Here is a 16,277-nt window from a genome sequence, read left to right on the forward strand (position 1 = left end):
ATGCTTAACTGACTGAGCCACCCAGGCACCCCTGAAGTATGACTTTTTTAAAAGTTTACTTATTTATTTTGAGAGAAAGAGAGAGAGCACATGCATGAGAGTGGGAGAGGGGCAGAGAGAGAGGGGAAGAGAGAGGGAGAGAGAATCCCAAGCAGGTTCAGCACGGTCAGTGCAGAGCTTGATGTAGGGCTCAAACTCATAAACCATGAGATCATGACCTGAGCTGAAATCAAAAGCTGGACACTTAACTGACTGAGCCACCCAGGCACCCCTGAAGCACGACTCTTACAGTGACACAGAATCCAGCTTTCAGACATGGTCTTCAAATCATCAGGGCTGATGTCAGGTACTTTCTCTGAGAGCTCAGAACCATCTCTGATGCAAAAGAAAAACTAGCTCTATAGGAAAGCTCTAAAACTCAAGAAACCAAATTTGGGAATTTAGATGAAGTCCTCAGTGTCCTGGGATGTGATAAAGCTCCTGAGCTCGAGGTGCTGGGCCTTGCCTAAAGAAAGTGAGAGGCAAGATTCTAACTGGTTGGAGTGTTACACTCAGCAGCAGCTGTGTGCGCAGACAGGCCTGGTATGCAGGGGAGAGTCAAGGCCAAGAGGCCAAGTGTGACCATGAGAAATCCGATGTGGAACATTTAAGCAGCCACATCACTTGCTGTGATGACCATCTCTGACCAGTGTCAGCTTTCATCTCAGCTGAGTTTGTTTGTGGATAGGGCAAGCCCTGCTCTCCTAATGCTGCCCCCAAGCCAGGAGCCGTGGTTCAAATGATCCCAGTGACCACTCACTGTCATCTGTGAAGCCTCCCAACATGGACAGCGGCATCCTTTCTCATAGATCGAGAGTCCCCATAAGAGTCCCTCGGCCCCAAACTAAGAATGGAAAAATTTTCAAGTCAAATTTTAAGGGCAGAGGAAGCTTCTGGATGTCCCAGTGTGCGCTTCTGATAAATTCAAATGACTTTCAGAAAGGCACTGTTTTAATTGCCTGGCTGATCCTGACCTTTGCCAAGGATGGTACAGGATCCGATAAACATACCACTTTCTTGGGACTCAGATGGACAGGACTTAATCCCCCTTCACTTCCTAACAGTGTGTGCCTACTCTGCTGTGCTGTGGCGAGGGGAGGGAGAGTGTCAAACTAATATATATAAAACTTAGTAAGTACAGCGCCTAACTCATAGGGTACCCCAAACAATAGCTTTTGCTATTATTATGGAGAATGAAACTGCATAATGTTAAGTTGTGTAAAGTGAGCACCAGTGAGTATTGTAAACGTAACATGCACTCCACCAATGTTTGTTTAATATAAAAGCAATCGTAATTAAGTCTAAGGGTTAAAGAGCAGAACACTGTTTCCTATCCTGGGGCGAAAGGGATGGCTCCCTGAAAAGTGAACCACTGGCTGTAATGTACATTCACCCTGATTTTATTAGTGATGTTAATGTGGAGGGAACTCATTGAAAAGAACATCAAAAGCTACAGAGTGTCTGCAACCAGTCCCATTGGCTAAAAAGTGCACTGATGAACATTTACTAATGAGGGTAATTAAACATGGCTTGATAACCACCAAAAGCCCTGCTGATTATAGCGGTGAAGCAGATAAAGAAGGAACCTGATCCTCTAAAAAGAGAGCAGACATTATACTAAAAGTGTCTGTCTGTCCAGCAGCCAACAGCTGCTCTGCATCTAGTGCTAGGTTCCAATATGTGACCAACCTGGGGTGCTGATAACCTAAACCAGAGCAGCGGATCTGCAAGCACTGGCCAAAGTCTACTATACACAAGACAAAAGGCACAGGTGTGTTGTTGTTTTTCTTAGGCTTCTTAGCTATTTTGTTAAAGAAATTAACAACCTGTGTCCTGGCACAGAGCTTAGACAGCTAGAGATGCTAATCAATGGCTGGGAAGGTCAGGACTACCCTGGTAAGGGATTACTTTATGTTGTTTTCTTTCTAATCAGTTAGCTCTTTAAGAAGGATATTTTCTCTTGGCAGAAAAAACAGGAATCTTGGCTAAGCCAGCCTGAGGCTAGGTCTTCAGGCTCCCCAGCACCTGTGACCGCAGTCGCTACCTGGCATTCACCAGCTACCTCAACTAACTTCTGAGACCTGCCCATCCTTTCAACAAGCTGGTAATTCTTTGGGATTGTCCAGCTGAGACATCGGGCAGGCCAGTGCCTGATTACGACGAGCCACGTCTGCCTGGTATGGCATAGTCTCCATGCACATCTTGAGGCAGCACACATTGTCTGTAAAATACTACCTATGTGTAATAAAAATTGATTAAAACTTGTTGAGAGTGTAACATGGCAGTAATCCCATTTCTGAGACCTACTCCTGTAAAGAGATAATATGTGCTCCCCAAAACTAATAAAAATGTATGAATCATATTCAGTTGCTAAAAAGGCTGAATGCACACTACAAAGAAATAAGTCATGGGAATAAAAGGCACAGCATATGGAATACAATCAATGATGTAACAGTGACCAATGGTGACAGGTGGTAGATACACTGGACGTGATAATGTACAGACTTGTTGAATCATTAGGTTGTACACCTGAAACTAGTGTAACATTGTGTATAAACTAGACTCAGAAAAAATAAATACACTTTCTATCAGGGAGTCACATGTGAATTATGAAAAATAGAAATAGAATGTATTTCACAAAACTGAACTTCTCAGGAACTGAGCATAAGATTTAAAGCAATAACAGGGTGCCTGGGTGGCTCAAGTTAAGCGTCTGACTTCGTCATGATCTTGTGGTTCATGAGTTTGAGCCCTGCATGGGTGTCTCTGCTCTTAGCACATAGCTTGCTTCAGATCCTCTGTCTCCCTCTCTCTCTGCCCCTTGCCTACTCATGCTCTCTCTCTCTCTCTCTCAAATAAAGAAAAACATTAAATCAATAATATCTTAGTTGGAAAACGGAGAAGTCTTTGGATTAAATTTACTTAGAAAGTAAGAGTACTGGGGAGGGACACCTGGTGGCTCAGCTGGTTGAGCCTCTGACCTTGTCTCAGGTCATGATCTCACAAGTTTGTGCATTCAAGCCCCACATGTGCCTCAGATCCTCTGTCTCGCCCCCTCCCTCTCTCTCAAAAATAAATTAACATTCAAAAAATTAAAAAAGGAAGGAAAAAGAAAGTGAGAGTATTGGGCACCTGGGTGGCTAGTGCCCTACCACTGATTTTGGCTCAGGTCGTGATCTCATTGTTTGACTTCGAGCCCTGCCTTGGACTTTGTGCAGACAGTGTGGAACCTGCCTGGGATTTCCTTTCTCTCTCTCTGTCTTTCTCTGTCTCTCTCTCCCTCTGCCCCTTCCCTGCTCACACACGCTCTCTCTCAAGATAAATAAATAAACTTAAAAAAAAAACTAAAAATAATAAAGAGTATTAAAATTTTTTATGTTTATTTATTTTTGAGATGGAGAGAAACAGAGCACGAGTGGGGGAGGGGCAGAGAGAGAGGGAGACACAGAATCTGAAGCAGGTTCCAGGCTGTCAGTTCAGAGCCCGATGCGGAGATCGAAACCACGAACCATGAGATCATGACCTGAGCTGAAGTCAGATGCTTAACCAACTGAGCCACCCAAGCACCCCATAAAGAAGAGTATTAAACAAAGGGTTTCTTTTCCTTTAGGGAAAAAAAAAAAAGTAAATGATAAAGTCCACCAAAAACGTTGAGGCAAATCTTGTTAAATCCAGTTAGAGAATTTATACAAGAAGATATGAAGACACTGTGAAGTGACACAATGAAAACAGGTGGTAGTGGCCCACGAAAAGGCAGATAGCACCAGTAGAACAGTGCGGGGTCAGGCAGCCAACACACAGACCCACACGTATAGAACAACCTGCTTTCTGATGGGTGCCCTGCAGACCAGCGGAGAGGGCACTCTTTGTAGTAAACAGTGCTGCATAGCAAGAACAAAAACAAAAAAGAATTCTGATAAATATCTCATACCAAATGAATAATCCATAAGGGACAGATCATAGACTTAATGCGATGGGTAAAACAATAAGGCTTCAAGAGGACAACATAAAGTTGTTGTGCTTTGTTTTTATTTATTTATTTATTTATTTATTTATTTATTTATTTATTTTTGCTTGGGAAGGAGAGCGCATTACCTCTGTAGAAAAAGTTTTCTTAAACAGGACATAAATGGACTAACCATAATGGAATAAAATTGATAGATTGGACTTCATTAAAATTAAAAACTTTTATTCATCATAAGGCGCCATTAAGAGAATAAAAAAGCAAGCTACAGAATGGGAGAAGATATTGACAATACATCTATCTGATGAAGAAATGACATCCATAATATATAAGGACCGCCAACAGATCAATAAGACAGGGGCAGACAACTTAATACAAAAAGGGACAAAAAAGCCAAGCAGAAACCTCACAAGGAGATCAAAATGGTAAATCAGTCAGTAAGAACATTCTGATTAGATCAGAGAGAGACACATACTATTTGAGTGGCTGAAATTTAGACTGAGAAAAGCCAAGTGCTAGTGAGGATGTAGGGCAACAGGACGCTCATGCACCACCATGGAGAGGGGAGGGGTCAACTGGCACTGTCTCTTCGGAAAACTGGCGGGATTGTGCTAAAGCTGCACATAGACACATTCTAGGATACACAAATTCCAGTCCCCGAGGACATACCAACAGAAATGCACCAACACACACACACACACACACACACACACAGGAATGTTCATGGCAGTTTTATTCATAACAATTCAATTGCATGAACTCAGTCCAAGTACAATAGAATGGATGAATAAAATGTGGTTAATTCCTACAAGGGAATACTTTTCAGCAATGATAAAAATGAACTACTTCTGCATATAGCATGGATGAATCTCACAGAAAGAAGTCTGAGTAAAGGAAGCCAGACACAAAAAGTACCCTACTATATGATACCCATTTGCATAATGAAACCTAAAACCCACTTATACTGTTCTATGGTGATAGAAATAAAAAATGCCGGTTACTTTTGGCAGAGAGCATGCTTCCTGGCAGGCTCCCAGGGTGCTGGAAATGCTCTTGCTGATATGCATGGTTGGTTACACTCTTAAACCTTATAGGAAGCCTTCTGCTTCTCATTGGGATATAGGAAGTCATGAGACTATTATTCACATTCTAATGCAAAGAACAAGTCAGGTAAGTTACAAGATCACAGATTTTTGAAACCGTAAGATAACTGAGAACATAATGAGGTCCACTGAATAAAAATAAAGAAGCTAACAAGCTCTTTCTATGAGAAATAAGGCCTATTGTTGCTTTTATCTCTGGAGGGGGAGAGAGTGGATCCTGTCATTAAGGAGGTACAGGCTTCTGATTATGGAATGAATAAGTTATAAGGATAAAAGTTAAGCGCAGGTAATATATATAGTCAATAGTACTGTAACAGCGTTGTATGGTGACAGATGGCAGCTACTCTGTAATGAGCATAGTATAACACAAAGACTTGTTAAATTATTATGTTGTACACCTGAAAGTATATAGCATTGTGTGTCAACTATACGTCAATAAAAAGGGAGCACTGAAGACAATAAATAAAATATTTTTAGAAACTATGTCTTGAACAACAACAACAAAAAGGTAGGGTGAGGAACATGAAGACAAATCATTCAGACTTGCAAGAAAACTTTAGTGGCTACGACTGGACAAGCTTGACGGATTCACATCTTGAAAGAGTCTACCCACCATCAACTCTTCCCCACAACCCTCCATCTGCTCCCTAAGGGTATGCACCAAAGGGCCAAAGACCTGTTGGGCTAAGGAGGATGTCCAGATTTGATAATTTCCAAAGAGCTGATGGGGGTGTGACGCCAGAGACAGGAAACTCATTAAGATGCTACTGTAGGACAGTGATGATTCTGATCTAAGTCAAGGCAGTAGCCTGGGTGGTGGAGATAGGCAAATGGACTTCATGAACTACTTCAGAGGTAGAGGAGACAGTACCCTTGGTGTAGCATTCTTACAAGGCATATTTCATTCTGCTGCTATGAGGTAAATCACAGCATGAATAAATAAATAAAAAAAAAAAGCCTGCTATGTAGTTTTCTCACAGCTTCCTATAATGAGGACTGCAAATGGAAATCATAACACAGAATCCCAAATGGACAGAAGCTTTTGATCTAGATGAGTGAGGCACCAAAGAACCAAGTGGCTACCAAAAGATACCATTGGAAGACCAGTACTAAATATATTAGACACAGAAGACAATATAGAGAAAGTTCCGGAAAAATCTTTGGATTACTGGGTCAGTGAGTAGGAAACAAAATATTCATGCCTAAGAGCTTGGCTGGGGGCAAAGGAAACTTCAGAGGTCAGTAAAAGAAGAAGCTGAAGATTTATGGTGATGGTTTTAATAAATCTTGCAATAGGTAACTTTGACTATTTGATCTCAAGACTCAGTCTATCTGGATAAAGTCAAAAAGGAAGTCAGTCTTTCGTAAAATAGCTACAACAATAAAACCTCATGAAACAATTTCTCAAAAGAACTGGAAGGGAGGAGGGAGAAAGAGAGGCTGCTCAGGTGGCCTTGGTCCAAACTCAGATGCTGAGAATGATCATGACTCTTGCCTCTGGGCCTCCAATTATACACACCATCCCATTATGACTGGTGGCCTTCCAGTTAGTACTATTTTTACCAAAGCTTCATGGAGTTGGGTTTAGATTTATGTCTAGAAAATTATGCACAATGACATGAAAAATAAAATACCGAAAATGGAAGATTTAGGAGATAACATGATCAATACACGTTTGCTGATCTAGAATATAGCTCAGGAAAAGTGAAAGGTAGATTAATTAAGTATTAAGCCAAACATGAATTTTAATATCTGAAGACATTTATAAGCAAGAAACCCTGAGGCATATTTATAGGGCCACTTTAATTAGTCAGTATTCAAAGCAGCTTTACACATGAGTCAAGTTTTCAACGTATTTTAATAAGCATCTCTTCTAAATGCAAGAGTTGAGGTTCCATAAACCAAGCATGGAATCTGGAATCAGAAAACATGGGTTTCAGTTCTGGCCCTGCCAGTTACAAACTCTGAGAGCAAATCACACAACTTGCTGCAAATGTAAGATGGAAAACTCTAACGGGTGGCCATAGAAATTAAACACACCAAGGATGTGAACTGCTTTGTAAAACAAAAAGTGATACATTATTTCCTCAAATGAGTAGGGAAGCAAAGAGAAAATATGTTCACGAAATTTGCTTGTATTCAAGTTAACAGTCTTATCACAAATGTCCACATAGTATTCAAGTTAACAGTCTTATCACAAATGTCCACATATATATTTAAGAAAGTACATTTGAGTTTACTGATAATGATAAAAGACCCAAGAATTCTGGGTTCTTATTTATTTATCTACTTATTAATACGTTTTAAAACGTTTATTCATTTTTGAGACAGAATAGACTGTGAGCAGGGGAGGGGAAGAGAGAGAGGGAGACACAGATTCCGAAGCAGGCTTCAGGCTCTGAGCTATCAGCACAGAGCCTGACGCGGGGCTCAAACTCATGGACTGAGAGATCATGACCTGAGCTGAAGTCAGATGCACAACCAACTGAGCCACCCAGGTGCTCCTCTGGGTTCCTTTTTTGACCACTGCCCTAAAGGTTACATTTGTACATGGAAATAACCTAATTATCAAAGGTTATTTGATAATAACCTAAAAAAATGCCTGTCATGGTGATTTCTTATGGATTACATTAGTATCTTCGAGGTAACTGCAAGAGGAACTATATCAGGGGAGTTAGTTTAGTCCGGACGAACCTGGATTCAAATCCTGCATCTATCACCTCCTACTTGTTTATGAGAGCCCAATCATCTTTAGCTCTGTTTTCTGTCACAAAAGTAGAGAGATATTCATAGAATAATATCACAGGTTTCAAAGATTTAAGAGATGATAGCATATAATGTACTTAGTAGAATGCCTGGCATGTGATACAGACATTATAAATGTTAGCGAGGATAATACCTAAAATTTACACATAAAGAGCTTTGTGTTTCACCTACTGATCACTCTCATCTCTGTGAACTTGTATGCAGTGCCTCATGTACACAGTGATACGGAAGTTCACATTATTTTACAGCCAGATGGGAACATTCAACCATTTGTTGAATGGCTACTATGAGTCAGGCAGCATGAAAGACACTATGGATACAAAAATGAACTAGAAATTATAGTCTTTAATTTCAAATACTTCTTAAGAATATAAGACTCCTGAGGGCAAGTACTTGCTGGGTCTGCCCACTTCTCTATCCCCAGGGACCAAAATAGTATCTGGAATATGGAACTTACTTGGTAACCATTTGTAAAATGGATTTTCTGTGCTCTTACTGTATAAATCCCATTGTAGAAATTAATTTTACTTCTATTAAAGGGAAACATTTTTATTAGTAGTATAATTGAAACTGGGTTTAAATCCTAGCTCCTTGAAATAATGTTAGTGATTTTCTTACAAAATAAATATAATGACATCTCGCACTTTGAAAAAAAAATTCAAGAAATGTGCAGCACACCTAGGGAAGAATTCCCACCAAGTATTTGATAATGTGATAAGCAAAGGAACCTTGATACCATGTTCTTACTGCACGTATTAACATCTGTCCTACCACTGAAACTAACTGATGACAAAATTCCACTTTAAAGGTTTAAGTATAGCTCACCTGGTCTTCTTCTCCTCCACCTTCTTCATCATATTTTAAAATATTATCTCTTACATCATCTTCTGGATCAATTAAAAGTTGCTTGGCCTGGCGTTCTTTATCCCGACGTTTCATCCATACCACAAACATCAGAACAAGGACTAGAGAGAAAACGAGTAAAGAAAAGCATAATGGCATAACTTTTAAAACATGACCTTTCTAATAATAGACTTTAATACGACTAACATACTTATACGGGTCAAAAGCTTGTCATGCAGCTTCTTCTGTGTTCTCTCTTTCTGGCCTCCCATGAACAGAGAGAAGACAAAGCAGGACCCAAGCACTGGGTACTGAGAGTGAAATCCTGGGTTCCAGAACCTGGTGCCCTGTGAACTCACTGGCTAAGTGTCCATCCTCAACAGTATCATTTACAGATGGGGATGAGAATCACTTCCTTCTCTCCCTTCTGCTTGCTGGAGGATAGGATACTCCTAATATAACGGTTTGTAAATTCTAAACCAACAAACAATGGTAAGTTAAATTGCTACTTGTTATGTAACTGTTATTTCACTGAGGCTGGTGGGCCATCACTATACCCTCGGAAATCAGAGGGAACAGCACTTCCCAGAGAAGGTAAGTGCTTGCCAGGACGACTTGGGGAGTAAATTGACACTGGATCAGCAATTGGATCTCAAGGACTTCGGGCTCCCAAAGGCTGTGCTTTTCTACTGCACCATTCTGCATTCCTGCTCCTCTTAAACTGCATGTTTCAAGTAAGAAGTGGATGGGAAGATATGTTGGAGCACTGAAATAACATTAGGCTTTCAGGCTTTACATTTCTGTGCCAGGTCTGGCACCATGAATCTTTCAGAGGGTTGATGTTCAAATCAGCACCAATTCATTTTCCTTCAAAATGCCATAGTCACTTCTTCATGCCAAAGTCCATCATGTCGAAGTCTTTCCTCATAAGGTTAGCATATATGCCACATTTTGGTTCAAATTGAAACATATCCCTAAGTGCACATTGAGGAGTGCATTCTCTCTAAAATCTGAGGATATCAGTTTACATCCTGAAGCAAGAGATTTAATGACTCCTATTTGAGCACATTTTATTATTGGCCATAAAAGTAAATATCCTCCTTTTAAAGCCAGATACATGATCTCATTTGCCATTGTTCCAGGGCTAAATCTAGCAAGTGGATTATTAGTACAGCATGCAGGTTTCAAATTATAGTTAAAGTAGTCTCCACACAGGAAGTAAAAAATGCTCAGGCTTCTATCGTAATTGCTTAGAATAAAGGGACAGAATTCTAAATTACCAGAACACTTGTAAATGGAGAAAACATAAAAGAAATGGCCAACATTTTCAAGAAAGTGATTGGTGCGTAGCGTGATCACACAATAAACTAAGTCCTGCTGCTATTTAACAATAAAACACAGGGCCAGGCAATTTATCCTTTTAACCTGCATGCTTAGAAGGGGCTCCTAAAGTACTTTCCAGTGGTTAATTTCTTGCATTCCATTGAACCAAAGATTGCAAAGTGTCTGAAGAAGGAGCAATTCCTTAATCTAGATTTGCTCTGAAGACAGATAATTTATTGAGCTGTGTAATCATTTCTATTATCAAATGTGCTGTATGAAGTACAATATCTCACTATTTTATGTAGCCCTTCAGAAACAAATACCTTGATCCCTGCATGACTGGAGTTAGCTGCTGACTGTGCTTTATACAAAGGAAAACTAAGGAAAGCAATATACTTATTTTCCTAAATCATCAACTCAGTGCCATAAATTCATATTCAAATCGTAAGTGCTCAAACTTGGTAAGACCATCTAACATTTTCCCATGAAAAGAGTTTGCTACAGCTCACCAAGCCACGGTGCCAGAAAACCAGGGTGCGCCGGCTAGGTTTGCTGCAAATATGTAAGTGCTTCAAATAGTGCTCAGGGTTTTTCTCACTCGGAAGTGGACCTGCCTCCCCACATACAATTTGGCAAGAATGGGCTCAGAGGTGAAGAGAGAGATTAGATTGTTTCGAAAGGCAACAGCAAAATGTTACTTTGCAAAACATTTTAGGTGGGAAAAGAATTTAAAATCCAAGAGACATGGACGCCTGAGTGGCTCAATTGGTTAGCAGTGGACTCTCGATTCCCACTCAGCTCATGATCTCACAGTTCGTGGATTTAAGCTCTGCATCGGGATCTGCACTGTCAGCTTGGGATTCTCCCTCTCCGTCTTTCTCTACCCCTCTCTTGTGCTCTCCCTTTTTCTCTCTCTCAAAATAAATAGAAAGCATTACAAATAAAGTCCGAGAGACAATACAAATACTCACTGAGCAGGATGATGATGCAAAGGAGGATGGCGATTATGGCCCCTGTACCAAGCCCTGCACCCACAATCCTGTCCACATCGGTGCAGTCTCCATTGGAGTCACACTGGCAGACCTTCACGCGAAGGATGGAAATATTTGATTTGGGAGGATTGCCCGAATCTGTGATTATGATTGGGACTTCATATATTCCAGCTTCAAGAAATTTGATCTTCAAATTAAGCTGAGCAAAATCACCTATATAAAAGAGGGGGAAAAAAACCCACCAGTTGACCGTTAATACATAATACGGTAAAAATACACAGAATTTTCGAGAACTGCATTTACTACTAACAGTATATAGTGAGCAATACAACTATGCTGCCTTGTAAAGGTTTTTTTTTTTTTTTTTAAAGCTGTAGAAGCTTTTAGTATCTTATTTAACTTTAAGTAGCTTTAAAAATATATTTAATGATAAGATTATAAAGCACCTAAAATTAACTTTTCATATCAGGCTTCGACACCTCTCAACTGCACATACAGTCAAATAATTAACCTGTTCTTACCATTAAGCCGAGTGATAGTCCAATTCCTCTTAATAGTCACTGGAGACAAAGGAAGATCAAAAGCAAATGGTCCAGCATTTGGATCGATGTCATAATCAAGTGCTGTGATGTTAATTGAATTGGGGTCTGGAGTTTCACAAGTCTCTGCCTCTTGAGGTAACACTTGAGGGGCATTGTCATTAATATCAAGTAAATAGATCTGCAGAGTTCCCGTTCCGCTCATGGGAGGGATTCCTTAAAAGGAGAAAAATCACAAATCAATGCTGAACAATTCTTTCCCATGAGTCTCCATTATGGTGGAATTCTCCAAACTTCTAGCCTGCTTGCCTTTACTGTTGTATAACCCTGGAAAAAATCTAGTTGTCACAGCATCTGGCACACGGTTTTTCCAACAAGGCCACCTCTTGCTTCCTAGGACGACCATCGCTGTTGGGGTGGAGAACTGAGCTCTGTGACAATACGTGCTACCCCTGCAGAGTGTGCTTCTGCACCTTCCCTGCCCTCCTTGTCCCTTACTCTGGGCCTTGTGCACACCACGCTCTGCTAGGCACTGTGGGGAATACAAGAGAAGCAGAACGCAGGGCTCATGATCTTGTGGACCTTACTCTTTTGATGGAGGACCAAGACATATGCATGAAAGAGCATGAGAATGCCTCTAATGCTTCAACACAGCCATGAAATATTCAATCTAAGGGTAACAGAGGCCCAGAGACCTCACCTTGGGAAGAAATGCCATGGAGAAGAGAAATGGTAAAGCTTCAACACAGCTATGAAATATTCAATCTACAGGTCACACAGACCCATATACCTCATCTCGGGAAGACATGCCATGGAGAAGGGAAATGGCACTTATTGATCAACCAACTACCTGCTTGACCAAGTGTTAGGCTGCTCTATATACATTATTTCATTGTAATCCTATGAAGTGCCTTTGAACGGATTGGGAACCGAAGTCTGTGTAAACTGCTCATGGTCACATGTTCTTGTAAGTGCTGCAGTTGCTACTAAAGATAGATCTGCCTGACCCAAACCCACCCTAAAGATTTCTCTACTACTTTTTGTAATAATTTAGCCTCTGTGAGATTAAACGTATTTATAATATTATTATTTATAGTGACAAAATTATTTAATTTAATTTTATAGTAGGCATTAAATATAGTAGAATAGAAATATAAAATATGTTAAAATAACAATTCTGAGACCCAGAGGTTAAAGTGACCTGTCCAAGAACATGCAACTAGAAAGGGGCACACATATATGCTAAGGAAGAGGCAAGGAGAAATCTCTATGGACCTGTCTGAGGCTACAGATGGTGCTGAGAGCAGGGAGAATGGGGGTGGGGGAAGTAGGGACAAGGTGGCTGTGAAGAATATTCTAATGATGACCATAGCACCAGGAGCTCTGTGATACTCCATGGTTTGAAGATCTTTCATACTTTTTTTTTTTTTTTAATATTTTTATTTATTTCTAGGAGAGAGAGAGAGAGACAGCATGAGCAGGGGAGGGTCAGAGACAGAGGGAGATACAGACTCTGATATAAGCTCCAGGCTCTGAGCTGGCAGTCACCACAGAGCCCGATGCGGGGCTCGAACCCACGAACCGCGAGATCATGACCTAAGTGAAAGTCGGACACTTAACCGACTAAGCCACCCAGGCGCCCCAACACTCTTTATCACATATAATATTATTTGACTCTCATAACAACTTTATAGAAGAGGCAACCGCAAAAACAAATTCTCAGTGATGAAATGAAGGCACAGGAAGTATAAGAGCTTGCCCAGTCATTAAGGGGCTCCATATCCAGCCTTGGTTTAGAGTCAAGTACATTTGCAAAGCATCATAGCTACACAGATGCAACCATCTACTTCTTTCGCATACTAAACACCCTTTCAATTAGAAAAAAATACACCTTGGTGAATGACAAATCTGGTTGTAACTCACAACCAACACTCATACATATAATTTTATAGCCCTTTACATCTCAACATAATAGTGCAAGATATATTGCTTTAAGTTCCTTCATGGAGGAAAGCTATGCCTTACATTCAGTGAGAGCATAAAACAGACACTAATGCCGTGCTCTGATGTTCAGTGGCAGAAGCTGTCCCTACTACATTTCAAGTCTAAATATTTGAACAGTAGGTCTGATATTAGAAAGGATAAGAAATATTGCTTTTAGCTTGTCACACCATGTAGATTTAGAATAAATCATATTCTCATTGAATCTTATTATATAATCTTATTATGTAAGATTCAGAAAGGTCCATCAGAAATTGTTCTTATCAAAAGTGCTGATGGGTAACATTTTTCAAACGCACTTCTTGACCACCAAATTGAAGCCTGCTAGTTTTATGAGATGCTAGCATTCACAGTGTAGCACTAAATGACTCTAAAATATGGTTATGATCCAGTTTTAAAACTATTAACATATAACGGAAATATTTATTGGAGTGTTTATGTCAGGCACCGTTTAAAAAACTTTATGTGTACAAGCCACTTTATCTTCTTCCATACACCATGACTTAGGTGTTGCTACCATCCCTGTTTAAGAGAAAAAGGGATACCTGGGTGCAATCAGTTAAGGATCTGACTCTTGATTTCAGCTCATGTCATGATCTCACAGTTTGTGGGATCAAGCCCTGTGTTGGGCTCTGCACTGATAGCTGGGATCCTCTCTCTTTCTCTCGATGCCTCACCCTTGCATAAAGTACATGTGCTTTTTCTCTCTCTCTCAATAAATAAACAAACTTAAAAAATAAAATAGAAAAGGAAATTGAACATATTGAAAATTTTATTGCTAATCCAGTTAGAAACTGGTAGAACTGGAGTCTGGATCCAAGCAGTCAGGCAGACTTTCAAAGCTTACACTCTTAAACACACGTCATATTGAGAGCTAACAAAGCAAAACAAATCCACCACCAGGTTTATGTAGGTCATTTTTGTCTTATATAACCAAAAGAAGAAGGAAAAGGAGAAGATGATGAAGAGGAAGACAAAGACGATGAAGATGGAGGAGGAGGAGGAGGAGGAGGAGGAGAAGAAGAAGAAGAAGAAGAAGAAGAAGAAGAATAAGAAGAAGAAGAAGAAGGCTGCTATCTATTAATCTCAATCATTGAGAATCCAGCAGACTCAGAAAGGAAAAAATAGGTGCTAGACTATATGGTACAAAGAACACACAAAAACATGTTGTACTCACTTACTTCAATTTGTGCATGAAATTAAGGGTTACCTAGGCCATGGCAGATGAGAGGCAGAGAATTACAAAGAGAAAAAAATGCTAGAGACAGGCCAACTGATGTCAGCAAATAGGCTGACCATAAGAGCTGTAAAAGGATCACCTCAAAAAAACAGTGTCTGGGCCATGGAGGCATTGAGGCTATCCTCAACTTGTAGCAATGAGGCATCAATGTGTAGTAGGGCAGAAGAACTACAAAGGTTTGTCATCATAGTACTAGGCACCATGAAGGGCGTATGGACGTCGGGAACATTCATTACAGAAGACAGGGACTATGTGAGAAAACCTAGCAGAAATGGAAACTAGAAGTAGGGGCCTTGGCTTGGTAAAGGTCAGTTTTCTAGTCAGTTAGGTTTCATAGGAAAGCTTTTTTCTTAACGCATTCATGATGAGGCTCTACTCTCTTTAACAACATATTGGGTAATACGATGACCATATTTAATTACGTACCATTGTCAGAAGCCAGGAAAGTGGCATTATATATATTGTTTTTCACATTTGGTGATTCTCTGTCCAAAACAGCAATTGTTGTTATTTGCCCATTCACAGGATCTATTTTTAGCCAATTGGCAGGATCAGATAATTTTGTGTATCTACAAAAGGAAAGCTTTAGTAAGTTTAAATATTGTAATATACTTAAAAAAAGAAAGCATATTTTGTGTCACCAGTCCATTAACTTGCATTTTTGTAGGTGCTGATTGAAAATACAGTGTTAACATGGAAAAGTTTTTCTGTTGCAGTGGTTAAACTCTTGTCTCTTGTCTAGTTTAATGGATAACAATGATCCCAATAAAACAGTTCAACTATACCTTCTAATTAAACAGTAGCCCTAATCTATAGGACTTAAGAGACATTATAAATAGAAGTTGAATTTTCTTTCATGGAACACACCCAAAACATTTACCAATGCATCATAGGGGAGATGAAGTCACAGTGGGGACACTCCTACATTCCTATACCCATCATGACTTCCCCCACAGGGCCAAACCTCAGAACTACACTCTTCAAAGAAAATCCCACCATCTGAGTCTATATAAAGTAGATTTATATGTAGTTGTAGGTTTATCAACTTAAACTCCTTTTTTATTCTGGGTAGAGAATAAGCTTTTCAAGCTCAGATAACCAATATACAGATTGGAAAAAATATCCTGTTTTGAAAGGTAAAAAGTGGTAGAGGTTCAATATGCCTATTAATGAGCTATTTCTCTATCTTGATGTCAATGTATAGAGAAATACGAAAGATATGCAATTATCTGTTAGCAGCAGTTTTTAAAGAAGTTAAATAAAATATGAGCTAATTTAAAAAATTATCGTCACCAGCAATGGATAATAGTCATGTAGGCTGTGCTCTGCCAACAATCTACTCCCTCATCAGGAAGGATAAATTAAATTGTGCTGAGGTTGGAAATCTTTACAGATATGTTTTATAAGTCCTAGAACTACTGTACAGGTAAGAGGCAAAAATAATTAGCTCTTATATCTTGTTTTTGG

The 16,277-nt window shown here is 39.7% G+C and overlaps 1 protein-coding gene across 2 annotated transcripts in view; it reads right to left on the bottom strand.

Moving 5' to 3' along the window:
• CDH2 (cadherin 2) overlaps nt 1-16,277 on the bottom strand; it is a 212,898-nt gene that overhangs the window by 24,181 nt on the left and 172,440 nt on the right. Inside the window, exons 11-15 of one of the 2 annotated variants that reach the window (XM_039219202.1) lie at nt 15,237-15,379; nt 11,552-11,785; nt 11,010-11,243; nt 8,698-8,837; nt 6,895-7,020 (exon numbers count right to left, since the gene is read on the bottom strand). In XM_039219202.1, coding sequence (XP_039075133.1) covers nt 6,964-7,020; nt 8,698-8,837; nt 11,010-11,243; nt 11,552-11,785; nt 15,237-15,379 — 808 coding nt within the window. In that variant the 3' untranslated portion in view covers nt 6,895-6,963. Of the gene's footprint in view, nt 1-6,894; nt 7,021-8,697; nt 8,838-11,009; nt 11,244-11,551; nt 11,786-15,236; nt 15,380-16,277 lie in introns of those variants that run through there. The other variant, XM_039219201.1, reaches the window with a different exon arrangement.

Source organism: Hyaena hyaena, unplaced genomic scaffold, assembly GCF_003009895.1.
Source record: "Hyaena hyaena isolate Hyena2069 unplaced genomic scaffold, ASM300989v1 scaffold_801, whole genome shotgun sequence".
NCBI lineage: Eukaryota > Metazoa > Chordata > Mammalia > Carnivora > Hyaenidae > Hyaena > Hyaena hyaena.